Raw genomic sequence first — 27,218 nt, forward strand, 5'->3', positions numbered from 1 at the left:
CTCCTCTTTCTGATCTACATGCTCCCTCTTGGGGATGTCATCCGCAGACATAGGGTACATTTCCACATGTATGCGAATGACACCCAACTCTATTTTTCCACCTCTTTTTGCAAACCCCAGTCCCCTGATTTCGATCAGCCTGCGTGTCAGACCTCAGGGACTGGATGAGTACAAATTTCTTTCAGCTGAATGTTGAGAAGACAGAAGCCATACTCTTCACCTCGCCCCCTCTCTTCCTATTTTCAGGTTTCTGCTGAAGACCTTTCTTTATGACCGCGCCTTTGGTCACCTTCCTCCCCCTCCCCCTCCCCCCGGCTCGGCCTCGGGATCCATCACTGTGAAGTGCTCTGAGACGCCGTCCGGCATGGAGGGCGCTATATAAATCCAAGTTGTTGTTGTTGTTGATGTCTCAAAGTGCTTCAGAGGATTTACTGTTAATAATTATACTCTTTGCATTTGATGTAGCGCCTTATCACATCTTCTAGAAGGAAAGCAATCCAGCAGTCAACTGACAACTTGATATCTATTTACTGCTAGGTAAACAGAGGCATGTGGAGTACGGAAACGTATCTTAAGTTTTTGCCCTTGTCTAGGATCATATCTAATTCCTCTTGCGGTGCTAGCATCTGGTGCTAGGGATGGGATACACTCACCTCCAGGCATGAAGTACATTGGTGTCTGCATGTTAGCAGCCTGCTCCAGATAATGATAATGCAGATTATTGGCACTGAGGATTATCAGTAATAAATTTGACTGCAACTGGTGAAGGAGTTGGCTTTTGACCCATTTCCATTATTTCTCAAACCTTCTTTAAAATACTACTTTGACGAGTTTAAGTACTGTATACTTAACTACTTAATTGACGATTTTTTAAAATGTAATGGTTACTCTTCGAATTTTTTTACTGTGCAAAATAATTTTAACCGAGAGGAGGGGGAGGGCAGGGAGAAAGCTGTATGATGACCAGTCAAGCAGTGCATCTTGTAATAGAATTGTGAAGAAGTTTCACGCTGGTGATGGCAAAGTGCTTTTGGGGCAGTGCCCCCTTTCTCCACCCCCGCCCCCCCCCCACACACACCGTTTTGAATCACTTTTTTGAAAGGCTCTTTTCAAATTGGTATCTTTATACTTAGCAGTACTCTCAGTGCTGCACCAGATGCCTTTCTGTGTCTGTGGAAGAAATGTTGTCAGTGTCAATAACACATTGCTAGTGTGTCAAGCATTTTGTGAAAGATGTGTTTAACTTAGAGTCCAGTTTACCTAAGCCGAGCATTTCCTTTCCAAAAAAATCTTGCCTCTGCCAACCCACTGCTGACAGTCTGTCTACACTCTTTTTCTTGCCCCCCCTCACAAGAGATGCTCAGTTTACAAGACATGTTTGTTAGCTTTGTATGTTATATCCGTTCCTAACTAGGATTTAGATCGAAATCTTGTCGCTGAGTGTGTTAATCTAATCATATTGTGGTCAGTGATGCAAAGTACTGTATCTCTGCACAAGGAAATTATTTTACTTTATGAGGTTTTATTGACACTCTTGGCATCAGGATTAGGGTGAGGCTTGACAGGATAGCACTGTACAGTGCAAACACATATAGCAGAGCTTTAAACCTGTACTATGAGCATTTCATTTTTTTATAAAAACAACTTATAATAATAACAATAATCCTTGCATTTGATATGGTGCTTTTCACGTCTTCTCAATGTCAAAGCGCTTCACAGAATAGAACTTAAAGTGAATTAACTGTATGTTTGTGGGTGAAACGGGGCAGCCAATTGCGCACAGCAGTGTCCCACAAACAGTCGTGGATTGAAAATGACCAATTTATTATTGTTTTGTTATGTTATCAAGCACTCCTCCGAGCTTGCCATGCGTGTTTAATGTTTAGTTAGTCACAAGACAACATTTCTGCTAGAGCGAATAACATAGTTTACATGTGTGAAAATCCTGACTGAATGGTATTGACAAGTGTTGCAACACGTGTAGTCATGGGCATAGCTGCATCGCTGTGGAACTGCAGTAGAAATATCACTTAACTATGCAAATGTGCAGCTTTGCATTGTTAGAGATGCCAACCTTCAAATGAGATTTCAAACCAAGGACAGGAGGACATTAAAGATCCCATAACACTATTTCAAAAGGCCATTCTGAGGGTTTGGAGGAGATTCACTGGGATCCCCACTGAAATGAGTGGTTTTAGTTATAAGAAAAGACTGAAGGATGTTTTCCCGAACACAGAGAAGGATGAGAGACCTGACAGAGTTTCTTAAAATTATCAGTGGTTTTGATAAACTAAGCATGGAGAAATTCTTTTGCTGCTCAATGAGTGGACTGGAAGGCATTGATCTACAGTATTTACCCAAAGAATAAAGTGGGCAATTAGGCGAATAGTTTTAAACAGATGGTTATGAGGATGTGGAATACTCTGTGTGACTTTGTATTTTGTGGGTGAAACGCGGCGGCCAGTTTGCACACAGCAATGGCCCACAAACAGCCATGGAGTGAACGGCCAATTTTTCAATTTGGGGGATTGTTGGCCAGGACACCAGGAGCAACTCCCTTCTCTTTTTGAATAGTGCCATGGGATCCTTAACAACAACAAGATTACATGTGTATAGCGCCTTTCACGTCGGGAATACGTCCCAAGGCGCTGGACAGTGTACAGCATTTCAGACCTGAGTTGGGGTCAGGGAGGGTGAAGGGAGGGGAAGGGGGTGACCGGTGGCATGGTCGAAGAGGAGGGTCTTGAGGTGAGACTTGAAGGAGGCTAAGGAGGGGGCGAGGCGGAGTGATTGGGGAATGGAATTCCAGAGGTTGGGGGCAGAGTGGCTGAAGGCTCTCCTGCCAATGGTGGGACGAGTGGGTCAGGGGCCGTGGAGCAGGCCAGAGCCGGCTGAGCGGAGGGAGTGGGCGGGTTGGTAGGGGGTTAGGAGGTCACAGAGATAGGGTGGGATGAGGCCGTGGAGGGCTTTGTATGTGAGGACCAGGATCTTGAACTGGATCCTCTGAAGGATAGGGAGCCAATGGAGTCGGGCGAGAGTGGAGGAGATGGAGTCACGGAGTTTGGTGCAGGAGAGAACACAGGTTGCAGAATTCTGGATTATCTGCAGCCTGTGGAGGGAGGAGTTGGGAAGGCTGACAAGTAGGGCATTTGCATAGTCGAGCCTGGAGGTGATGAAGGCATGAACAAGAGTTTCAGTGGCCTGAGGGATGAGATAGTGGCAGAGTCAGGCGATGTTATGGAGGTGAGGGAAGGCAGAGAGGGTCATGGCTTGGATGAGGGGAAGAAATGACAGTTGAGGGTCGAACAAGACACCCAGGTTCCTGACTGGCTGGTGAGTTGAAGTGAGCAACCACGGAGGCTGATGCTGCCAGAGCCGGAGGTGGTGAGGCGCTGACGCGAGTCAATCAGGAGGGCCTCAGTCTTGTTCACATTCAACTGTAGGAAATTTGCCCTCAACCAGGACTTGATGTCCGACAGCCAATTTGTCAGGACAGCAGTGGTCCTGGAGTTGAGGGTGGAGGCAGAAAGATAGACTTGGGTGTCATCTGTCTTCCATACATATGGAATTTGACCCCATATCTGCAGATGATGTCACCAAGGGGGAACATGTAGATATTAAAGAGGATACAAGGACAGAGCCCTGGGGGTGACAGATGTGACAGTGCGGGGGCTGGAGGAGAAACCGTTAAGAGGCAACAAAGTGGAGACGGTGAGAGAGATAGGAATCGAACCAGGCAAGGGCAGGTCCGCGACGATTAAGTAAAGAGGAGAGGCAGTGTCTGAGGATGGAGTGGTCGACAGTGTCAAAGGCGGCAGAGAGGTCGAGGAGGACAAGGAGGCAGAGGGAGCCCTGATCACAGATGTTCAGAATGTCATTAGTGACTTTGATGAGGGCTGTTTCCGTGCTGTGGGCAGCGCGGAAGCTGGATTGGAGGGGTTCAAAGAGGGAGTGGCGAGAAAGAAAGGAGCGGAGCTGGGACGTGACGACTCGTTCCAGGACCTTGGAGAAAAATGGGAGGTTAGAGATGGGGCAGTAGCTGGAGAGGACGGATTGGTCCAGTGAAGGTTTTTGCAAGATAGGTGTGATGATGGCTGTTTTTAGCGGGGTGGGAACTGAACCGGTGGACAAGGAGAAGTTGATGAAGTTGGACAGGAGAGGGTCAGAAGGTGGAGCTGGGAGATGAGAAGAGAGGTGGGGATGGGATCGAGGGAGCAGGTGGTGGGTTTAAGTTTAAGTCCACCCGAATGGGCAGGTGGGACCTCCTCAGTTTAATGTGTCATCCAAAAATGTTCTGCATAAATGCTCGATTCCCAAAGGAAGTCATACAAAATTCCAACATATTCATCCATCCCCACATAACTATTGAAACCCAACTTGGTAGCCTCATGCCTTCACAAGCAACAAACCTCAATAACTTGTGTCTGTAGAGAACTCAATCATTTCAAGCTATACCTACTGTTACTCATTAAGTTGTTAAGGTCAACACACTCAATCTTACAATTTCTATGGTGTAATTTCTATGATTCTGTGAAAACCAGAACTTTAATTGATAAGCACTGATGTATTTGAATTGGAAATGTGTGGTTTAAAACTGTTTCCGAAACAAATCAGAATGTGCCCGACGCTAGGAACAACTGCTTTGGATTCACCTTGAAAATGGGCCCAGAATTCTGCCGCCCACTTATTGACACGTACCCACAAACTCCGTACCCACATCTCACCAGTTCTGGCCCAGTGCTCCACTGGCTCCCCATCACCGAACGGATCGGCTTCAAGATCCTCACTCTCGTGTTCAAATCTCTTCACTCTCTGGCACCTCCCGGCCTCCTCATTCCCCAGTCCACCACCCGGCACCTCCACTCGACTGGCCCCACCATCGGAGGTCACGCCTTCAGCCACTATGCCCCGAAACTCTGGAACACTCTCCCTCAATCCTTCCGCTTTGCCCCCTCTATCCCCTTTTTCAAGTCCCGCCTAGAAACCTTCCTCTTCGACCGTGCTTACGACCACCTCCCCTCCCCACATATGGCGTCGAGTGAGGCACCGCCACTGTTAAGCGCTCTGAGACGCTTCTCTGCACCCACCCTCTGGCACTCTGGTGGTGGAATCCTGTAGCTCAGTGGTTAGAGCACTCGTCTTGCAAGCCAGACACCTGGATTCAATTCCAGGCACGGCGTAACCTTGGGCAAGTTTCCTTGCTCCACACGCCTAATAATGATCCCTCCAAAGCAAAATAATACATTGTTCATTTTCAATCCACGGCTGTTTGAGGGGACGCTGCTGTGCGCGATTGGCTGCCGTGTTTCGCCCACAAAATATACAGTCAATTCACTTTACACTTACTTGAAGCGCTTTGAAGAAGTGAATAGCCCTATATCAAATGCAAGGCTTATTATTATTATTAACTCCACCCCGCAGTCGCTCCGCCTCGTGTCCCCCTCCCTCGCCATCTTCAAGACCCATCTCAAGACCCTCCTCTTCGACCGTGCTTTCGATCTCCCTGCTTCCCCCCCACCCCGCCAAGCACCCACCCACCCACCCGCCCCTCTGCCCTGTCTGAGCCCGAAACCCCCAGCGCGGGTGCGTAACTCTGTCTGTCCAGCGCCTCGGGACGTCCTCCCGGCGTGAAAGGCGCTTTACGCATGTAATCTTGTGGGTGGCATTGTTGTTGTTGGTGGTGGTGGTGGTGTTGTTGTCGTTGCTGCTATTCAGCAACCAGTTTGCAGGGTCAACCCACCCGCAGTCCCTCTCGCTCTTTGCCCACAAGTTTTCTGGACACACAGTAAATTGCTGGATTTCCTCTTAATTCTGTATTTTGCCTGTGTTTGTGTGTGTGTGTGTGTGTGTTTGTGTGTGTGTGTGTGTGTAAAAAAAAAGTGGGGTGGGCTCTGACACTGGGGGGTAGGACAGAACGACGTCAGTCCACAGGTAACACACACCACACACACACAGAGAGAGAGAGAGAGAGAGGAGGAGGAACATCTGAAGCTGTTCCGCAACTCAACAGACCAGAGAGTCACAGAGAGAGAGAGAGAGGGAGAGAGCAGCACAGCGCAAGACGTCCTAATTTAAACCCTTCGCTAACAGGAGATTCGCTTTGTCTGCTCCTTCCCCTCTCCCCATCTCCTTATCTCTCTCTCTCCTCTCTCTCTCTGGGGGTGCAAAATATTGCAGAAATACTTATTAACCACAGAGCCAGAAAGAGAGAGAGAGAGAGAAGGAAAAAAAAGAAAGAAAGAAAGAAAGAAAGAAAGAAAGAAAGAAAGAAAGAAAGAAAGAAAGAAAGAAAGAAAGAAAGAAAGAAAGAAAGAAAGAAAAGAGAGACATTTCCATCCCCACAAGATCACTGAGCAGTGAGAGGTAAGGAAATTTGTTTTTCTTTCTCTCTATTTCTCTTTCTCTATCTCTTTTTTTTCTCTCTCTCTTTTCCCACCTACATAGGTTTGGAAATAATCCTTATCAAATCGAGTATAAACACACAGACACACACACACACACTATTTTATCTTCTTGCAATTGGATCCTTTTCTTTGCTGGACGTTTTATTTCCAAAGAAAATGTTTTACATACAGTGGTGGTGGTGGGGAATGGTTGAGGATCAAGTCAGAAAAGTTGAGTCAGAATAATATTGTGTGAGGGATACAGGAGATCAGGAATCAATAGCTGGTGGCTGTTGGATCCATGATCTACAACTTCTGTAAGTTTCATAACTTTTTTTTTACAAAAAATCAATTTAAAAGATTATTTTTGTGTGTGGTAGCAATTAGGTCACCAGTGGTTTGCTTTGCACATTGTCAGAAATCTCTTTCAGATCAGCTGAAGGTGACTTTTTAACTCTTGCCTTGGATTTTTTTTCCCTAAATCATTTGCTCTGGTCATCACGATGGCTTTCTTCAGTGAGCGGAATAAAAGCTAGTTAAGTAATAAATTAATGGGAACCAGATGTGGTAAACCCACATTTCATCCCCCCCCCCACCGCCACCGCCACCGCCACCGCCACCCACCCCCGGTGTGTGCAGTCAGGGTGAGATGTTCACACAGAGCAGCAATTGAGACTCAACATTTGCATTCCTGTCTCTGGGTTAGGGATAGAGAACATCTGCCATGAGATCTATAATAATAATAATCCTTGCATTTGATAAACAGAACACACTGTAAAGTGAATTGACTGTATATTTGTGGGCGAACGCGGCAGCCAATTGCGCACAGCAATGTCTCACAAACAGTCGTAGATTGAAAATGACCAATTTATTATTGGTTTCGGTTTTGGAGGGATTATTATTAGGCTCTGTGTACGGAAACTTGCCCAAGGTTTCGCCCCTCTGCCTGGAATTGAATCTGGAGTTCAATCTGATCGTTCTGTAGAAATTCTTGCCCTGAATGAGAGTAGCAGGTGAAAAACAGATTCTTTTCAGCTATTGATACCTCTTCTCTCCCTCCCAACCCTTCCTCCTATACAATAGCCAACTCAATAGCCAACTCACACTCACAGTTCAGGCTTGAACTACAACTTACACATTTACACATTGTATAGGGTGAGATTGTTGGCAGAAGTATCCAACCCACAGGTCCAGGGAATCAAACCAGTTTAAGAAGAGGAAGGAATGAAAGAAACAATCTAGAAATATTAATATAAAACAACGTAAATACATATTTGATAATAATCCTTTTGGTTTGAATAGGGTCTTTTAGCTCAAATTGCTTCACATGATGTGCTGTAAAGTTTGTCACCGTGTGCTTTGCAGCAGTCAATTTTCTCACAGCGATGTTCCACAAACAGTGTTAGATTATGTATATGTAATGAAACGTTTTGGGGTGGAGCTGCATAAAATTGTAAAGGTTAAGTTGTTAATCCTGTATATATGAATCAAAATGGTGGATAACACCATTTTGTACCCACACCATCCCACTCAACATCTGTTAATAACATAAATTGTTTTTGTCTGGTTAAGAAGAAATGGTCAACATGAAATGTTGGAGGTAAGACAACCATTGGCCTTAGGAGAATACAAGCTGTTTTGTAGTCAAAAACAGAAGTAACAGTACGCTTGATACTTTGCCCATTGTGGAAAATCTACGTGCCTGATAATTAATTGGATAAACAAAGAGGTGTAAAACTTGTCACGGATAAGATAGGAAAGGTATAAAGTTGAAAGGTTGTTGGCATAAAGCAGCAGACTCAACAAGGAACCAGGCATTTAGGAGATGGAGGGCCAAATACGTTGACTGCTCCACAATCCGGGTAGTATGTGCTTTATGTATTCCTGCTGTGCTTAAATTTGAATAAACTGAGTTAGCCACAAAACTTTATTGTCTGGTCTTTTGACTCGAACACTGGGACTTGAGATCCCAACAAAAGTGAATACCTGAAGTGAATACAATACAAAATTGCATTTATGACTAGGGTTATTTGGGAATTGTTGGCTAGGACAACTAGAGAAACTCCCTTCTCTTTTCAGATAGTACATGGAATCTTTAATGTTCACTTGAACAGACTGATGTTGGTTTATCATCTCATCCCAAGATTGAAACTTCCCAACAGGACTGCACACACCTGTGCTGCACTGGAACCTGAGGTCTAACTGAGTTAAAGTCAGATGTGGGGCTTGAAACCACAATCTTCTGCCTACAGGAGAGAGTGCAATCAGTTGATTGAGACTATTTAAAGAATCTGATTTTTTCTGTTTTACTGGGTTATTTTTTAGAAGGAGAGAGATTGGAATGTGTTAGCGTCCAGAGGGTATCCTTGTACACCAATCACAGAAAGTTAGTCTGCAGGTGCAGCAGCAATTAGGAAGGCGAACGGTATGTTAGCATTCATTATGAAAGGATTAGAGTATAAGAGTAGGGAAGTCTTGCTGCAACTGTATAAGGCCCTGGTGAGACCACACCTAGAATACTGCGTGCAGTTTTGGTCTCCTCATTTAAGGAAGGATGTACTTGCCTTGGAAGGGGGTGCAGATTAGATGTACTAGGTTAGTACACAGGGATGTGGAGTCCTGTAGCTCAGTAGTTAGAGCACTTGCTTTGCAAGTGAGAGAACTGAGTTCAATTTCAGGCAGAGGGCGAAACCTTGGGCAAGTTTCCTTACTCCACACAGAGCCTAATAATAATCCCTCCAAAACCAAAAACAATAATAAATTGGTCATTTTCAATCTACGACTGTTTGTGGGACATTGCTGTGCGCAATTGGCTGCCGCGTTCGCCCACAAATATACAGTCAATTCACTTTACAGTGTGTTCTGTGAAGTGCTTTGGGACGTCCTCCCGACGTGAAAAGCGCTATATCAAATGCAAGGATTATTATTATTATGAAGGGGTCGAGTTACGAGGATAGGCTGACCAATTTGGGCCTATATTCTCTAGAATATAGAAGAATTAGAGGGGATCTTATAGAAACCTATGAGATCATCAAAGGGCATGATAGAGTAGATAGTGGGAGATTGTTTCCCCTGGTTGGAGAAACTAAAACCAGGGGTCACAACCTTAAAATCAGAGGTCAGGCCTTTCGCACTGAGTTGAGGAAGAACTTCTTCACTCAAAGGGTGGTGAACGTATGGAACTCGCTACCCCAAAGGGCTGTTGACGCTCAGTCCTTGAACATATTCAAAACTGAGATAGATAGATTTCTTATTGCAAAAGGGATTAAGGGATATGGGGATAAAGGCAGGGTTATGGTATTAGCTGGAGTTAGATTAGAAGATCAGCCGTGATTGAATGGCGGGGCAGGCTCGAAGGGCCGAATGGCCTACTCCTGCTCCTACATGTTATGTTATGTTATATATAGCATAGTAGTTGTATGAGCCACCTGGCTCAGGAACCGTTTTACTGAGACCGTCACAGAGGGCTGACTCGATTCTGACATTTCGTCACCTTCAATGAGACCCATTTCTATTCTATTCCATTCCATGAGAGTAAGCATCATATGTAATCTCTTCTGTATTTGCGGCTTGCAAGTTCACACTGTGATTGGAGCAAAAATATGGTCACGTATTGTGCGAAGAAGATCTTTTTTTCAGGACCAAAACTGCTTTCTTATTGAACTGTAGGCGCCACCTTGTGACACTATGGAATCCTTCATCCAGCTCAATATTACCTTGTGATTTTAGTTCTCATTTAGTAACATGGTGTGTTTGGCTCAGAGTTGTCCTCCAAAACTGAGTGTTAGCAGTATCCTTATATACAGTAGTAATAATATGAGGAAAGGAGAAGAATCTAAATACCAAATATTAAATATAAAAAAGAGAGAAGAATAAAATAAAATTGATTTGTGGACTATTTTGTGCTGGAAACCTAAGTGTACTAAGAATTGGATTGAGACCATCCTCAGACTTGTGTCATGTAAGATCATTAATTCTGGGCATGGAAAGACCTTCTACCTATTGGATCTGAATCCGGATTTGAGCCCAAGTCCTGGATCGCTACAAAAATATTTCAAGATAACTTAAATTGAATTAAAATAATAATAATAATCCTTGCATTTGATATAGCACTTTTCATGTCTTCTCGACATCTCAAAGCGCTTCACAGAATAGACTGTAAAGTGAATTGACTGTATATTTGTGGGCGAAACGCGGCAGCCAATTGCGCACAGCAGCGTCCCACAAACAGTCGTGGATTGAAAATGACCAATTTATTATTGTTTTGTTTTGGAGGGATTATTATTAGGGCTGCGTGTGGAGTAAGGAAACTTGCCCAAGGTTTCGCCCTGCCTTGAAATGAACCCAGGTGTCTGTCTTGCAAGGCGAGTGCTCTAAGCACTGAGCTACAGGACTCTATGAGTCTCATAGTGACTGTGATAATTGAGATTTATGTTTTACTAATACTATACTAATTATATGTTTGTAATCCCTCCTCCTCCACCCATCAGTTTGGCTCCTTAATTTAATGTATGTCTAGGGGAATGTAACTTAATAGGTTTGCTCCCATTGCCATTGTGTTGAAAAACAACTTAACCATGGAATTCTCACTTGGGTTTAGATACTCTTTTAAGCAGGGTGGTGGGTTTCCGCATGTGTCAGACACCTTTTGTGAACAAAAATAAATTTAAAAATCATTAAATAAATTGTATTTATGGTATGGTAATTAAACCAATAGAAGAGGGCTTCAAAATGCAATCTTTTGCTTTTATCACTCATCAATATTTACCAACAACTGACTTACAGTGCTGTACTGTCCAAATATTGGTTGGGGTAGTGACACTGTAGCTCTGAAACAACTTGTAATATCTATGTCTGTTTATTTTCTTTACAGGGTGTGGAACAACATTTAATCCTGATCAACCATCGCAATGGTGAGATTAAATGTTTTAACCATCAGTGTTGCTACACTTATAGCAATTCAAAGTTTTGCTTTAATCATCATCTATAACAAACAGAAGGTGGTGCTCACACAAACCGAAGCGAGGGAAAACAAAGTTCATATCCTCATCCTTTCATCCTGGAGGTCAGGTTCCTCCTTTGTGGGACAGGTATTCAGTCAACATCCTGATGTCTTCTACCTAATGGAACCTGCCTGGCACGTGTGGGTGAACATGTACCAAAACAGTGCTAAGATTTTGCAGATGGCTGTTCGGGACCTCGTGCGATCCACATTCCTGTGCGATATGTCGGTATTTAATGTCTACATGCCTGAACACAAATTAATATCAAACTTGTTCCAGTGGGATGTTAGCAGAGCTCTGTGCTCACCACCTGCATGCGACCATTACCAAAGAACAGATCTTACCAACTATTTGACATGCAAGAAACATTGCAACTCGTCCAGTTTCTTTAAAGTGGAAGAATCATGCAAAACCTACAGCCATGTAGTGCTCAAAGAAGTCCGATTCTTTGACCTATCAGCTCTGTATCCTCTGCTTACTGACCCCTCCCTGAACCTTAAAATCATCCACCTTGTCAGGGATCCTCGGGCTGTCATTAAATCTCGTGATAAGTCGGTGGCTGCGTTATTGAGAGACAATGCAATTATTTTGGATACTAAAGGCAAGGCAATAGATAGTAAAAATGCTGAATTGTCAAACTATCAAGCCATGATGGAAATTTGCAGGAGCCACATACAGATCCACGAATCAGCAACGAAGAAAGCTCCAGACTTTCTGAAGAAACGTTACATGATGATACGGTATGAAGACCTTGTGAAAGATCCGCTCAGTGAGATTTCTGAATTGTATAAATTTGCTGAATTGAACTTGACAGCAAAGCTTCGGTCCTGGATATATAACATCACCCATGGAGAAGGCACTGGATCAGCGTTCAAAATAACACCTAGAAATGCTAAAAATCTATCTCAGGCGTGGAGGACTGTGATGCCATTTGCAAACGTCTTAAAAGTACAAGATGTGTGCAGAGGGGCCATGAATGTGCTTGGCTACCGATTAGTTGAATCGGAACATGAACAAAAATTTCTAGCCTTGGACCTTGTCTTACCCAGGAAAAAATACAAGTTCAATTGGTTGAATTCTGATGATCAGACTTCAGATTAAAATGAGGCCATGATTTGGACAATTCAAGGTTAAAGATTTGATTTAATTTTATTGTCAACTACTGTTTCTTGAAAAACTTTTGTGAATTGCCTTCAAAGGTTCAGAGATATTCAGAATTCCTTGGTTAGACACATCACAAGCTTGGCTTTTCTCCCAAATATTGCATCCACACATTATCTTTGTGTCGATGTATCAGATAGTTTGTAATCGTTGAAGATGATTCACCTTCCAAGGTACCATTCGTCTTGTATCCTGCCATTCTCACCCGCACAAAACTCCGCTCCCCGATCACCCCAGTCTTTGCCAGACTGCACTGGCTGTCTGTCCCAGAGAGGATCCACTTCAAGATCCTCACCCTCGTATTCAAATCCCTGCACTTCTCTGCACCTCCCCTACCTCTCCTGACCTCCTCTCTCCTCAAAACAGTACCCGTTGCCTTAATTCCTCCAGGTCTGGCCTCCTCCTCATCCCCCGAGTCCTCTGCTCCACCTTCAGTGGCCGTGCCTTCAGCCACTACGCCCCGAGGCTCTGGAACTGCCTTCCTCACTCCCTTCGCCTCGCTCCCTCCCTTCCCATTTTCAGGTCTCCGCTGAAGACCTTTCTTTTCGACCGCGTCTTTGGTCACCTTCCTCCCCCTCCCCCTGGCTCGGTCCCGGGATCCGTTACCGTAAAGCGCTCTGAGACGCCATCCAGCGTGGAGGGGGCAAAATAAATCCAAGTTGTTGTTGTTGTTGTTGCTGCCACTGATTTTCCATTAAGAATTCAGTAAATTCATGACAACTTGTCAATCCAAGGGAAAAGGATGCAGCAACTATTAACCAGAGTTGCTCGTTAGGCAATAGGACCTCTTGGGCCGCATGGGGCGGTGTGACTGGGGCAGGCACTCGACCGAGGTTGGCCGTACGTGCTCAGATGCATAGCCCAGGTCTCTAGTCTATGGAGGGCTGTGCCATGCCATGTGCATCCCTGCAATAGACCAGAGATCTGTGCGATGTATCTGAGTCTGCACTGCCAACCTCCGTTAAGTCCCCGCACCAAGCACAGGACGGGGTGGAGGGATTCTGGAATAAATAAAGAGAAGCCTAATATCTTTCTTGTTGAATTGGGTAATAAGAGTATTATATATAGGAAAATATTTGTTAATTTATATTTTTGGTGACTTTTTGTGCTCACTGGGGTGAAAGATATTACCCCTTTATTACCCCCGATTTGCCCTCTGCCCTCTTGTCCTGCTGCCTTTGCATATCTAAAACTATTGCTTCAAGTTTACTTTCTGTACTCTCTGATTCAGTGTCATCTTAGTTGTTGAAGCATCTTATAGACCACTATAGAGTCCTGGCCTTTATTTAATCGTTCCTTGTTGAACATCCCTCTCACCAGGAGAATCAGCCTTGCTATTCTCTTCAACTCTGCAGGGCACTTTATATTTGCATTTGTAAAATGAAACACTTCCAAAGTCCAGTTGCGTAGGTTGTTGTATATTCTGGTTGATCCAGTTTACAAACCATACTATATCCTGCATGAAGTGACTCAAAAGGAATAGGTTCTCCGAGACTCGTGTCTATCTGTAGTCAACAGAATCCACTTTGATTGATCTAGAAAAAAAAACAGATTAATGTATAAGTTTGATCTATAAGAAGACAATATGAAAATGCCATTAGAGTGGCAAACATGTACTTTTTTTCTAATTTGTTGATTCCATGCAAAAAGCATAGAAAATGTAAAGTTATCAATGGGAAGGCTACTCAAGTCTTATATCTTTCTTAGTTTTGAATTAGAACTGGTTAAAGTAGAATGTTTAAGTAATATTTTAGAATGAGATTTTGCTTGGTAGCATCAGGTTAAAGGTTTGCCTCAACATTACACTGTGAAGGATCTCTCTTGCTCTGCTGTTGTCTCTGGCAAATTGACAATGGGAACCTACTGGTCTTTACCATCTGCTGTGAACACCATCAGAAGAGATGATTTCTACAGGCACCAATGACGGCTCCAATGTAACTGATAGAGGATATATATTTAATTTGCCCCTAGGAAATACAGTGGGACAGAGTGAAAATAGTATTCTATTCAATTATACTATTGTTGAAGATAACCAAAATAATTTTTTTAAATATAAAATTCGCAGTGGAAAACTGCAAGTACAGCACGTTGTATTGAAAGGGATGTTTTATGTTTCTGAAATTTGCAAACTTGACAATTTGAAATTTGCAAACTTAAGCAATGAGTCAATCTTGGATTCTACTGAAACCTTTCACTACTTCCTGATCCAAAGAGAGCACTTCCTGAGCTGACACAGCATGTCAGTAAAGCATGATCCTGAGATCTGAACCCTTCTATGGTTTGGTATTGAAGCCAATAAAGGATTTGCTTTGTTTCTCACTAACTCTCCTCGTTTCCTTTCAAGTCAAAGACCATTTTAACTGTATGGTTAAACACCCAAATCTCCATCCAATAGAACAGTTCCATTTTAGCTTCAACTCCTGCCAATTCAATAAGATGGGGAAATCACAGGGAACACAAATTAGGAGAGATTGGTTGCCTTGTCAGGTCAGAATACTACGCTGCTTGTTACTCATTCGCCTGAAGATGCTGTTTTGTTTGTCCTCCAAGGATCGTTATTACCGAGTTCTGTCATTGCCAACCCTGTTAGCTACTGCATCCTAATGAAATACATTTAGAGTGCAACAACACTGAAAAGGCTGTTAGAAAATAATGCTGCAGTAATCACACTATACTTCTCATATGCCTTGAATAACTGGTCAGAGTTTATTGATGATTTGCAGTATCAGTATGTTAGAAACGTTGAGGTTGTTCTGAAAGTGCAGTATTATCCAACATCAGTGTCTGATTCTTGTGTTGTTTGCCTAACTCACTGTCAAATTAAACTTTTATCAATGGTTCAAAGGAAAGTAGGTGACCTTACAGGTCCTTGAGAGTTTTGACATGTCACTATTACATTCGCAAAATAAAAAACACACCCAAGCTATTTTAGGCTCATATAATGAGGTGCTTGAAAGCTCACAATTAGCCCAACAGAACACAGTACTGTAGAATCAGTCATTCTGGGTCAATTAGTGTGACTGATAACAGAATGGTACAGAGAGAAAAACATTGCTGTGTGCTCATTTCAGACAGGATTTCAGTTTTATTGGTTGATTTTGCCTGAAATTACCTTCACATTTTCTCTTATCAGTGATGGATTCCCCACTTATTTGGACACTGAGGAAGAAGTGTGGAAAGAAAGGGGATGATGAAAAAGAGAAGGGAAGGACAATAGCTTTTTAGTCTCATTGATTAGAGTTATCAAGAGCAGAAAGTCTTGTTTTGTTGCAATTTGCGTTTTGCACACATGTAGAAAGTGAAATTAGATGTCATAGAGAACTGGAGCCTGAGCTCATTAACACTTATCAGGAACAGCTTTTCTATATTCTAAATAATTGCAGCTTTACAGAGTATATGCCTATCCAAGGTACGGTTAATCTAGTTAGACAAAATGCTGTATTAATATTTTTCTGGCTTTGTTGAGTAACCGAGGTGCCTTTGGTTGAGTTAAACCTAAATTCTTAAACACAGTTTTAATTTGATATGTTAACTCCCTTCTTGCCAGACTTCCTGACTCTTTCCTCGAAAAACTGCAAATTATTCGGAACTCCCTACCTCAAGGCGTCACCCGTACCAAGCTCCATGAACCATGCAGACTTTGAACTAACTCATATTGCTGAGAATTTTAAGCATAAATACTTGAGTGGGGAAGTAAAATTCAACATTTAGACTGGGTGTTAACTACTGTATTTAGCATTCCGCAGCCTTTCAAAAAGATTTCCTAGAATTTAAATGCAAACTATAAGAACGTTTGCTACACTCCTTCCTTCATACAAGCAGCTAACCATTAGTCAGAGTTTAAATCTAAAACATTATAAATCTAAATCCATGTTTAATATTGTGTGGGAAAACTGGATATGCTTCTTGATATTTCTTTGTAAAACTTAATTGTGTATTGTACATTTGTAATTGCAAAATAAAAATGGTTGAGGTTTTGTGGTCAATGTCAGAGCTAAATGCTGAATCCTAAGGAATTTGACACATCACTGTAAACAAAGTTACAAAATTCATGAAAGATTTTATAATCCGTACCAACTGCTGAAATTAGCTGGTTTCTTAAATTTCATGTTTAAATCATGTATAAACAACTCAAGTTATGTAGAGACAAGATAATCAGGGAACAGGCATATTCTCCCTTCATTCTACCAGTCACATTCACAGATACATACAAACCCACATTTAATAATAATAATCCTTGCATTTGATATAGCGCTTTTCACGTCAGGAGGACGTCCCAAAGCGCTTCACAGAACACACTGTAAAGTGAATTGACTGTATATTTGTGGGCGAACGCGGCAGCCAATTGCGCACAGCAGTGTCCCCACAAACAGTCGTGGATTGAAAATGACCAATTTATTATTGTTTTTGGTTTTGGAGGGATTATTATTAGGGCTGTGTGTGGAGTAAGGAAACTTGCCCAAGGTTTGGCCCTGACCTGCCGGGGATTGAACTCAGGTCTCTCGCTTGCAAAGCGAGTGCTCTAACCACTGAGCTACAGGACTCCACATTATACATTTAATATGGTATCCTGCATAAACTGAATCTAATAAAAAGATGGAATGCAGAAGTTCAAAGATTTTTTTCCACTTTGTGGATGGCTACCTGACCTCCAAATGGTTTTCCTGCAGCAGTGTGATAGGATTCAAATCAAAGTCCACACTTTTGGTGTTGCTATAGACCTGATCCTTGAGCCACATTAATATGTAAACACACTGCCTGTCCAAGCATATAAAACTGCTACACTGATTAGTCAGGTTCGCTCCGCTCCCTTGGCTCCCTATCCCCCAGAGGATTGTGTTCAAGATCCTTGTTCCCACCTTTAAATTCCTCCATAGTTTCACCCCACCCTCTCTGCCACCTCCTCAAATCCTACCAACTCGGCCACTACCTTTGCTCAGTAAGTGCTGGCCTTGCTTCATGTCCCCCACCCTATCCTCCCCACCATCAGCAGTCGGCCATTCTGCCCGTTTTCGGGAACTCCATCCTGGAATCCCTCACCTCTTTCAAGGTCTGTCTCGAGACCTACCTCTGACCACGCATTTGGTCATTTCACCCTCCATACCCCCAATGACTCCCACCGCCAGCTTGGGTCCCAAGTCAGTACGGTTAAGCACCTTGGGATACCCTCCCGATGTGAAAGGTGCTACACAAATGTAAATTTGTATTGTATCATATCGTGGCTCAGAACTAAGTGCCATTTGTTACAATAAATAACCTTTTTTTTCTGTGAGACCTGTGGATCCTTTAATCTCTGCTCAATATAATGATACTTTTCTATGCATACGAATTACTCTGCTGATACGGAGTTCAGAAACTGAACAAAATATTCCAGGATTATATGGAAGCCAACCAGTGAAGTTTCTGGATAAGTGTTTCCAGTTTAGTGTGGCTGAGAACAACTAAGTTAGCAAAAGCTACAGGGCTCAATCTTAGTCCCACGAAGAAGGTAAGTTTAAGGTTTGAATTTTTAATCGAAAACATTTGATAAAAATCAATGGGACAAAAAATGTTAATCAAAATGCTTTGATTTTTTTTTAAAATAAAGAGATTCTAATGGGCGAGACTCCCTTCTTAAAGTCTGGGTGATAGAATTGAGGCATTCACAAATGTTTCCTAAGGTTTCTTTTTCCGAAAGTGTTCCGCATCACTATGGTGCAGAATTCAGGATTTCTGAAACAAGATAAGCCAGCAAGTTGAACTCATGGTTTAAACTGAAAATTCCAGAAAAACTGAAAAGGTCAAACATATTTTAAATAGTAAGGCTTTTTTTTCCCCCTATTCGCATAATCATTCCCCGCTTTGTTAGTTTTGTTTGTGGGACATTGCTGCGCATAAATAGGCTGCAACTAAATGCACAGTCACTATGATTGTCCTGGAGTATCCAGGAATTAAAAGATTAATCTCCTGGACAATGCTGCAAGCGACCCAGGAGACCAATCATCGGGAATTCTCAAAGTAATAATAATTCTTGCATTTGATATAGTGCCTAATGATATTTCCATACATTTCAGTTTAAATAACTAAGGGCTATTAGTGTATTATATACGCAGTGCAACATAGTCAGTTATTGTGAATTGTTTGTAGCTTTTAAAAAAAATATTAAGAGGTATATTCAATGGTTTAGCCAGTCACTACCAGATAATTATTATAAAGCAAAATAGACACAAGTTAATAAAACAAAAAGTTTCTGTTACTCAACAAATGTACAGGTATTTATTTAGCAAATGTTGTATGACCCAGAAAAAAACAACAGAGTACATGGTACACACTGCAAAATGGAATTTCAATGCATATGGTTTACCAAAATAAAAGTTGTCTGAAATATCAGTTTATGAATAACTGATGACATGTCAGCCAGTTATCACAGCCATTGCTGGAGTAACAGTATAGTTATTACACTTCAATCAGAACTGGTTAAGTAGAGATCTCCATCGTCTTATTATGACATAACTTCCATACATGATAAACTTCTGCTGAAGCTTACTTTTCTTTGTATTCTGTTCATGCTTAAACAAGTTCAAAGCAGATGGGTCTGACATACAGTAATCAATCTGCAAGTGGACTGTAAACTCAGACATAGTAAAATTGCTTAGCCTCACAGACAATCACAAAATCAACCAACTGAGCTAATTCGTGCAAGTCACTGTGCTTTGTGAAGGAGGAAGAAACTGGTTTGACGCCTGATTACTTCAAAACATTTCTTCACTTTCAGTCTAATCGTCAGCGTAGATTTCATTAATTCCATCTGATATTTACAGTACAACAATGGCCAGCTTGTAGTCAAAGTCTTAAATACCATCTGCAGCATTACCGAGGAGAGAGGGACAAAACTTCACAGTAACCAGAAAAGCCATTGCTTAACCATGTCTTAACGGGCCTGGGTATTTGCTCTAAATAACACATTCAAATTGAAGCACATGGTTTTAAGATGGGCTAAAAAATAAAGTACAAGACTTAGCAGGATCTGCCATGCTATATATTTATTATATTACACAATAAATCTCATCAGGCGGCGGTATCTCAACTGGAACCAGAAACTGTTACAGGTTGCTTAAAAAAAAGTTGCAAAAAAAATTGATTCTACCAAAACAATCTTAACTGCTTTCAATGGGTTTATGTGCCAAAAACTTGTATTGGTAAAATGTAATATATAAGACAATGGCCCTATTCAATAAGAGAGGAAATCTTTTTGCTACTAAGATCTGCTTTATATTTTCCTTGGTCAATTTCACAGCTCTTATGTGGTGAAGGATAGATACAGCAACACTCTCCCTTCGTGTGACCTTGTTCATACAGTCACTTCTCCTCTAGAGGAAAGCTGATCTGAAATTCAGTTTTACCTTCAGTCCAATTCTAATTTTTTTTTACTAAACTTGTTCAAGTTGCGTTGTAAAAGAGACAATTTGGATTCGTCTGCCAAAAATGTGGCTTCTGGTATTTTGCCAGTACTTACTTTTGCTGTCTTGCAAGCCGCAGATTCTACATTTACACAAGACAAGAGTTTGTATTGCACAATTTCTTTTTGCATTAATACTAAAAAAAAACATTAGACAGGACACCTCTGTATATTTATCAGAATCTCTGTTACCACTTGTTTCGTGCTTTTAAAAATGCTGGTTTGTGGGGAAATCTACAAACATATGCTGTGTTTTGAGAAGTATTTCCCCAACACGAAAGGAATGGGGAAAAGGCTACCACACCCACCATTCTCCCTTACATCACCTTTGGAACAGAATTTAACAGTGCTGTCTAATTGTTACATCTGTACAACACCTCTATTCCCAGGTAACTTTATTCTCTGACTGTCATTTAAAGTACAATACTCTGTAAAGAGTAACATACCAGATAAATGCATCGACAGTTCTTATTATAATCTTTACAGGATTATGTAACAATGCAGACTCTCTCTGATTAAACATTATTGCACATCTTTTTTTTTACAGGAGGCAGCAACTCTCACTGCAGTGGGACAAAATGATTGAACGAAACAAATCGTTTGCGGAAATGAAAATGAAGAGATTTTTCCAACCCCAAATACTGGATTAAATTTAGTACATCCAATTAAGGAATTGATACTAAATACAACGGGCAGAGATTGACTTAATGTATTCAGATTTTCAGTTCGTGAATTACAGTGCAATTTTATTTTAAGCAAAAAAAAAAGCAAAATACAGAATTGGCTCATTTTTCGAAGACTGTAAACATATCAAATTAATTACTGCAGTACCTATTATAGTTTTTGTTTTAGAAAACATGACGGTACAAAAATATTTAAATTTTCGCAGTGCACGAAATTTGCCTTTGTTTTGGTTTGAAGAATTTGCAAAGGGTTTACGGCTTGAAGTCGCCATTCTCAGAGTCGGGGCTGGGCCTGAGTTTTTTGTAGACGAGATAAACAACCACGACAATCAGCATCTCTGATGTGGAGCTGAGAGCCACGATGAAAGGGGCCTGAGACGCAAAGTCTGCTTCAAAGCGGCGGAAGGACAACTGGAGCACAGCAAGTGCCAGCAGGCTATTTTGAACTCCAATCTCGATACTGACAGTTTTGCACAGAGGAACGGGCAAACTCAAGCAGTACGCCATGAGGTACCCAATGAACAATCCGAACACAGGGACAGCGATGCCGGCGAGAATGATTTCGTTCCGAACGTTAGATAGTATATCCGCTCCCATCTGATAAGCCATGAAGAGTCCTCCGACGATCAGTATGAAACTGAGCGGTCGGATAAGCAGAAGCAGGATCTTGCTGAGCTTGGGGAATTTATACTTGATGAACATTCCCGTGGAGATGGGGATGGCGATGAACAGCAGAGTTATCAGGATCTTAGAGAAGGGCACGTACAGAGTTTCGTGGACGTTGAGGACGTGGCTGTACAAACTGGACGAGAGAGGCATCATGCCAGTGGCCACCACCGTGGAAAGCAAGGTCATGGAGATGGCAAGGGTCACGTCCCCTCCCAGGAGAAGGCTGTAGAGGTAACCCCCGCCCCCACCTGGGGTGGAGCAAGTGATGATCAGTCCCAGGGACAGGGCTTTGGGTAGCGAGAACATCTGGGATAAGGCATAGCCATAGAGAGGCATCAGGACAAACTGGCCGATCATGCCCAGAATGACGGGGTGCGGCTGCTTGAGCAGCCCCCTCAGGACGCTTATTTCCACTTTGCACCCGAAAGCACATTTGTTGATGAAGATCAGAGGCAGGAGGGCGTACAGCACGGGGTTTCGAGAGAAATGGGCCAGAGCAGCGTAGCCAACGGCCTCGTCGTTGGGCGACACTTTGATGGTGTAGTCGCTGCGCTCGGCCACGACAGTCGGCTCCGCACTGGTACCGTCCAGAAGCCTGATCAGCAGGGCTGCGGAGCCGGCCATGCCGGACTGGATGCTGACGATGTAACTTTTCTCAAACCCCACGGTCTGGGCATTGCTGATGTTCAGTACCCGGAGCACATCCGGATCCATGGACTCCACCGTCAGCTTACAGTGGGAGCCCTTTTCCCTCTTCTCCTCCTCCTCCTCCTTCTTCTCCTCCTTCTCCTCCTTCTCCGCCTCCTCCCAGCCGATCCCGTAACCACTCGAGATCACGATGATCCCTTTGGTGTTTTCGGGGAAATCGAATTCCTCTGAAGAGCCGTCTCCGATGTGAACGTAGTAACGTGTCAGGTCGGTGCTGCTGCTGCTGCGGCTGTGGTTGTTGTTGGATAATGATGAGGATGAGGAGGAGGAGGAGGTGGAAGAGTCCAAAACGCAGCAAACGCCACTGATCAGACCCCAAAACATCAGCACCTTCTGCATGTTGTTGGCCTTCCCAAACCACTGGAGCAAATCAGACATTGCAGACCAGAGGACACACTCACACTCTCTCTCTCTCTCTCTCTCACACACTCACTGCTTTGCTTTCTGCTGAGATGGGTTTCCTCTCTCTCTCTCTCACACACACACACACACGGGGGGGGGGGGGGGGAGGGGGGGGGCAGAGAGGGTAGGGGTGAAGGGGGGGCAGAGAGGGTAGGGGGTGAAGGGGGGCAGAGAGGGTAAGGGGTGAAGAGGGGGGGGGGCAGAGAGGGGGGCAGAGAGGGTAGGGGGTGAAGGGGGGGGGAAGGGGCAGAGAGGGGGGCAGAGAGGGGGTGAAGGGGGGCAGAGAGGGTAGGGGGTGAAGGGGGGGCAGAGAGGGTAGGGGGTGAAGAGGGGGGGAAGGGGCAGAGAGGGGGGCAGAGAGGGTAGGGGGTGAAGGGGGGGCAGAGAGGGTAGGGGGTGAAGGGGGGTGAAGAGGGGGGGAAGGGGCAGAGAGGGGGGCAGAGAGGGTAGGGGGGGGGGGGCAGAGAGGGTAGGGGGTGAAGGGGGGCAGAGAGGGTAGGGGGTGAAGGGGGGGTGAAGAGGGGGGAGGGGAGAGGGGGGCAGAGAGGGTAGGGGGTGAAGGGGGGTGAAGGGGGGTGAAGAGGGGGGTGGGGGGGGGGAGAAGTAAACTTGACAGAAAAAAGATGGGGTGGGGGTGTGGGGGGTTTCCACCCCTCCCTCTGTGGGCTGTTTGTCGGCAGTGCTCACACGGCTCTCTCCGCCACCACCTGTTGCGCGGAAATGTCTGGTTCGCGGCGTTGCTGTGCGGCTCCCGATTCACTGTCCATCTCTCACACTGACCGCAGCTCTCCCCACAATGTCACCGCCTCATCCTCACTACCCCTCTCTCTCTCTCTCCCTCTCTCCCTCTGTCAGTCTCTCCCTCTGTCAGTCTCTCCCTCTGTCAGTCTCCCCCTCTGTCAGTCTCTCCCTCTCTCCCTCTGTCAGTCTCTCCCTCTCTCCCTCTGTCAGTCTCTCCCTCTCTCAGTCTCTCCCTCTCTCTCAGTCTCTCCCTCTCTCTCAGTCTCTCCCTCTCTCTCTCTGTCAGTCTCCCTCTCCCTCTCTCAGTCTCCCTCTCTCAGTCTCTCCCTCTGTCAGTCTCTCCCTCTCTCCCTCTGTCAGTCTCTCCCTCTCTCCGTCAGTCTCCCCCTCCCTCCCTCCCTCCTTCCCTCCAAGAACTTCCTTCCGGACAAAGCTGCGCTGTGCGATCCAAACCTTTTTTTTTTGGTGCGAGTGAGTGTGAGAGTGAGTCCACACCCACCGCCGCAGCTCTGCCGCTTTTTGTGCTGTTAAAACATGTGACAGAGGCTTTTCGAGGGCGTTTTGGACACACGGCCACTGTGGGAGGGGTGTGGGGGGTGTGGGGGGGTGTGGGGGGGTGGGGGGGGGAGGGGGGGGGTGGAGTGGGGGCACTGACTGACTGGGATGGGGCCGCCGGTCCGGTCCCGGTCCTGAGCCGCTCCAGGAATAGGTTTCAATTGCTCGGAAACTGCGTGACGCAAAGCGACGCTCTCTGGATTACCTCTGTCCATCTGCAGACGCATTTCCTCCCTCTCCCCCTCCCCCCTCTCTCCCTCCCTCCCCCCTCTCTCCCCCTCCCCCCTCCCTCTCCCCCTCCCCCCTCCCTCCCCCCTCTCCCCTCTCTCCCCTCTCTCCCCCTCCCCCCCCCTCTCTCTCCCTCCTCTCTCCCCTCCCCCCTCCTCCCCCCCCCTCTCTCTCCCTCCCTCTCTCCCCCTCCCCCTCTCTCTCTCCCCTCCCCCCTCTCCCACTCCCCCTCCCCCCCCCTCTCTCTCTCCTCCCCCCTCCCCCCTCTCTCTCCCCCTCCCCCCCTCTCTCCCCTCCCCCCTCCCCCCTCTCTCCCTCCCTCCCCCCTCTCCTCCCCCCTCTCTCTCTCCCTCCCCCCTCCTCTCCCCCCCTCCCCTCTCTCCCCCCTCCCTCCCCCTCCCCCTTCCTCCGCTCTTTTTTGTTTATTTTTATTTTTTATTTCTTTTTATTTATATTTATGTTTTCGTTGTATTTCTCTCTGCGGAGGTTGTTTGGCTATACGTGTGAAACCCTCCCTGCGTTTGCTCTTGTGAGTGGAGGCTGTTGAGTCAGCCCTGAGAGCTGCTGGGAACTGGTTTACCTGATGGGTATCTGCTTCGTTCATCCAATTCATTTATTTTTTTTCTATAAAAGAATCTTTTTCCCCCTTTTTTTAGGTCAAAAAAAAATCCGGTCAGTCCCTCAAATCCCCAATTGCTGCATTAACTCTTTACGATACCCCAATGCCATTAGGAGGTTTCTAAAAGTGCCTCTTCCACTCTGTATTTTGTATTTTGTTTTATTTAGGATATATTTTGTGTATCTCACGATTTGAAAATAGGTTTTCTCACTTGGGCATCGTGTCACGAAATTGATATTACTTACAGAAATGCGAGGATTTGTTTCAATCCTTGTGATTTCTGGACAGAACAGGGTGAGCAATGGCATCCCGATAGGGAATACTCAATAATATCAATAGTAATAGAATGATCAATGTATAACAGGGCGATCTAGAATAACAAAATCGTTGTAAAAATGATAAATTTGTGGACTGCCGATTCTCTCGAGCTGAAGGTGAGTAGGTTTGTTATCAACCAATGTCGTTTATAAATAGATGTAGATGTACAACCTGGAATTAGATCGTGTCATACAGTGGTGTCAGTTCTGTGTGAAAAAAGATTTCCCTGTAGTACAGTACAAATACTGTAGTTGCTGGTTAAGGTCAGGGGAATATGTGTTGTATAACAATCTTAAATTATTAACAAACACTATCCTAAGGCACTTGCAACGCTAACAATGCATATTGAAATGTCATCGACCTTCCATTTATACCAACATCTTACATTTATTAATATCTTGAATATATATATGTTTACATCTACGTCCATTTCCCCGTGGGCCCATTTAGTTCAACTCCTGTGTACCTTTATGTCAGAATCGTTGGGTACGCAGGAGAATTCCCTCCAAGGAATTTGACGAATTTCCACTGTTTCGGGGGAGGTTTGACCTAATTTACAGCACAAGAATGAAGGCAGGTTAGCCTATTTACAGGATCATTCGCCATGTTCGCCTACAAATAACACAGAAGTTTCAGTAAGTCCTGTGAAGCATTTTGAGATATCATCCTGACATGAAACATGCTGTATCAAATGCAAGGGTTACCATTATTAGTGATCAGGATGAAGAAGATCCTTTGACACATTTGATCTCATCTTCCAGAATACCCACCCTACTGTACTCCTATTACAGTTTTTTAAAATGAATTCAGCCCTAGCTTCAAGCATCCAATCTCTTAACCTGTTCCAGTCATTAATTATTCACTGGGTAACAAAATGCTTCAATTTTTTATTAGTATTTTCCCTAAAATTGCCCTTAGCAACCCTAAACCTGTGTCCCTTTGTTCTGCTTTCTTGGTGCGTCTAAAAGTATTTACCTTCACAATCCCATTTAAAATCTTATATAAGTCTGAATGGTCCTGTGAGATATCTTCTTACAATGTAAGGATTATTAATATTCTTACAAGTCTGACGAGCCTTAACTTGAGTAATCATTGTGGAGTCCTATAACTCAGTGGTTAGAGCACTCGCTTTGCAAGCGAGAGACCTGAGTTCAATTCCCGGCAGGTCAGGGCGAAACCTTGGGCAAGTTTCCTTACTCCACACAGAGCCTAATAATAATCCTCCAAAACCCAAAACAATAATAAATCGGTCATTTTCAATCTACGACTGTTTGTGGGACATTGCTGTGCGCAATTGGCTGCCGCGTTCGCCCATAAATATACAGTCAATTCACTTTACAGTGTGTTCTGTCAAGCGCTTTGGGACGTCCTCCCGATGTGAAAAGCGCTATATCAAATGCAAGGATTATTATTATTATTATTGCTCTTATCATATTCCCCTTAGTAGTGCGAGTCGTCCTCATTGTTCTCCTCTGTAACGCGGGCCCAGGAGAGCCTGCTTATATCATGGTTACCTTGAGTTTATGGAGTAATAATAATCCGTGCATTTGATATGCTTTTTCACGGCATTGAGAATCCATCACTTATGTGGCACCTGAGTACTCTAGATAAGACCTGACCCAAACACAATACGGTACACTCAAATTTGGTCACGCAATCAACGACTGTGTATAGGACACTATTGTGTGCAATTGGCATCAATCCACTTTACAATATATTCTGTGAAGCACTTTGAGATGGCTCAATGATGTGAGACCTCTCTATGAAATGCACTCGCTTTCCAAGCGAGAGACCTGAGTTCAATTCCAGGCAGAGGGCGAAACCTTGGGCAAGTTTCCTTACTCCACACAGAGCCTAATAATAATCCCTCCAAAACAAAACAATAATAAATTGGTCATTTTTAATCTACGACTGTTTGTGGGACATTGCTGTGCGCAATTGGCTGCCGCGTTCGCCCACAAATATACAGTCAATTCACTTTACAGTGTGTTCTGTGAAGCGCTTTGGGACATCCTCCCGACATGAAAAGCGCTATATCAAATGCAAGGATTATTATTTATTATTAAGGATTAAGGATTACTATTACAACTTGATTATGACTTCTGCGCATCTGAACTCAATTGATTTGGCTTTGTAACAATAATAATAATAATAATCCTTGCATTTGATATAGCGCTTTTCACTTCTTCCAGACGCACTTCACAGAATATATTGTAAAGTGAATTAACTATATTTGTGGGTGAAATGCGGCAGCCAATTGCGCACAACAGTGTCCCACAAACAATAGTGGATTGAAAATGACCAATTTAT

General features: G+C 43.9%; 2 protein-coding genes across 2 annotated transcripts; one reads left to right on the forward strand and one right to left on the reverse strand.

Annotated features, from left to right (window-relative positions):
- Window positions 1-6,294: 6,294 nt before the first annotated feature.
- chst6 (carbohydrate sulfotransferase 6) lies at window positions 6,295-12,776 on the forward strand. The gene is made up of 2 exons (XM_007889302.2): window positions 6,295-6,363; window positions 11,257-12,776. Exon 2 carries the CDS (start codon window positions 11,294-11,296, stop codon window positions 12,485-12,487), a length of 1,194 nt encoding a protein of 397 aa, XP_007887493.1. The 5' UTR covers window positions 6,295-6,363; window positions 11,257-11,293; the 3' UTR covers window positions 12,488-12,776.
- Window positions 12,777-18,773: 5,997 nt separating this feature from the next.
- slc10a3 (solute carrier family 10 member 3) lies at window positions 18,774-22,489 on the reverse strand. The gene has a single exon (XM_007889303.2). The coding sequence runs from the start codon at window positions 22,421-22,423 to the stop codon at window positions 20,921-20,923; it is 1,503 nt and encodes a 500-aa protein (XP_007887494.2). The 5' UTR covers window positions 22,424-22,489; the 3' UTR covers window positions 18,774-20,920.
- Window positions 22,490-27,218: the final 4,729 nt, after the last annotated feature.

The sequence above is a fragment of the Callorhinchus milii genome, unplaced genomic scaffold (assembly GCF_018977255.1).
Source record: "Callorhinchus milii isolate IMCB2004 unplaced genomic scaffold, IMCB_Cmil_1.0 Scaffold14, whole genome shotgun sequence".
NCBI lineage: Eukaryota > Metazoa > Chordata > Chondrichthyes > Chimaeriformes > Callorhinchidae > Callorhinchus > Callorhinchus milii.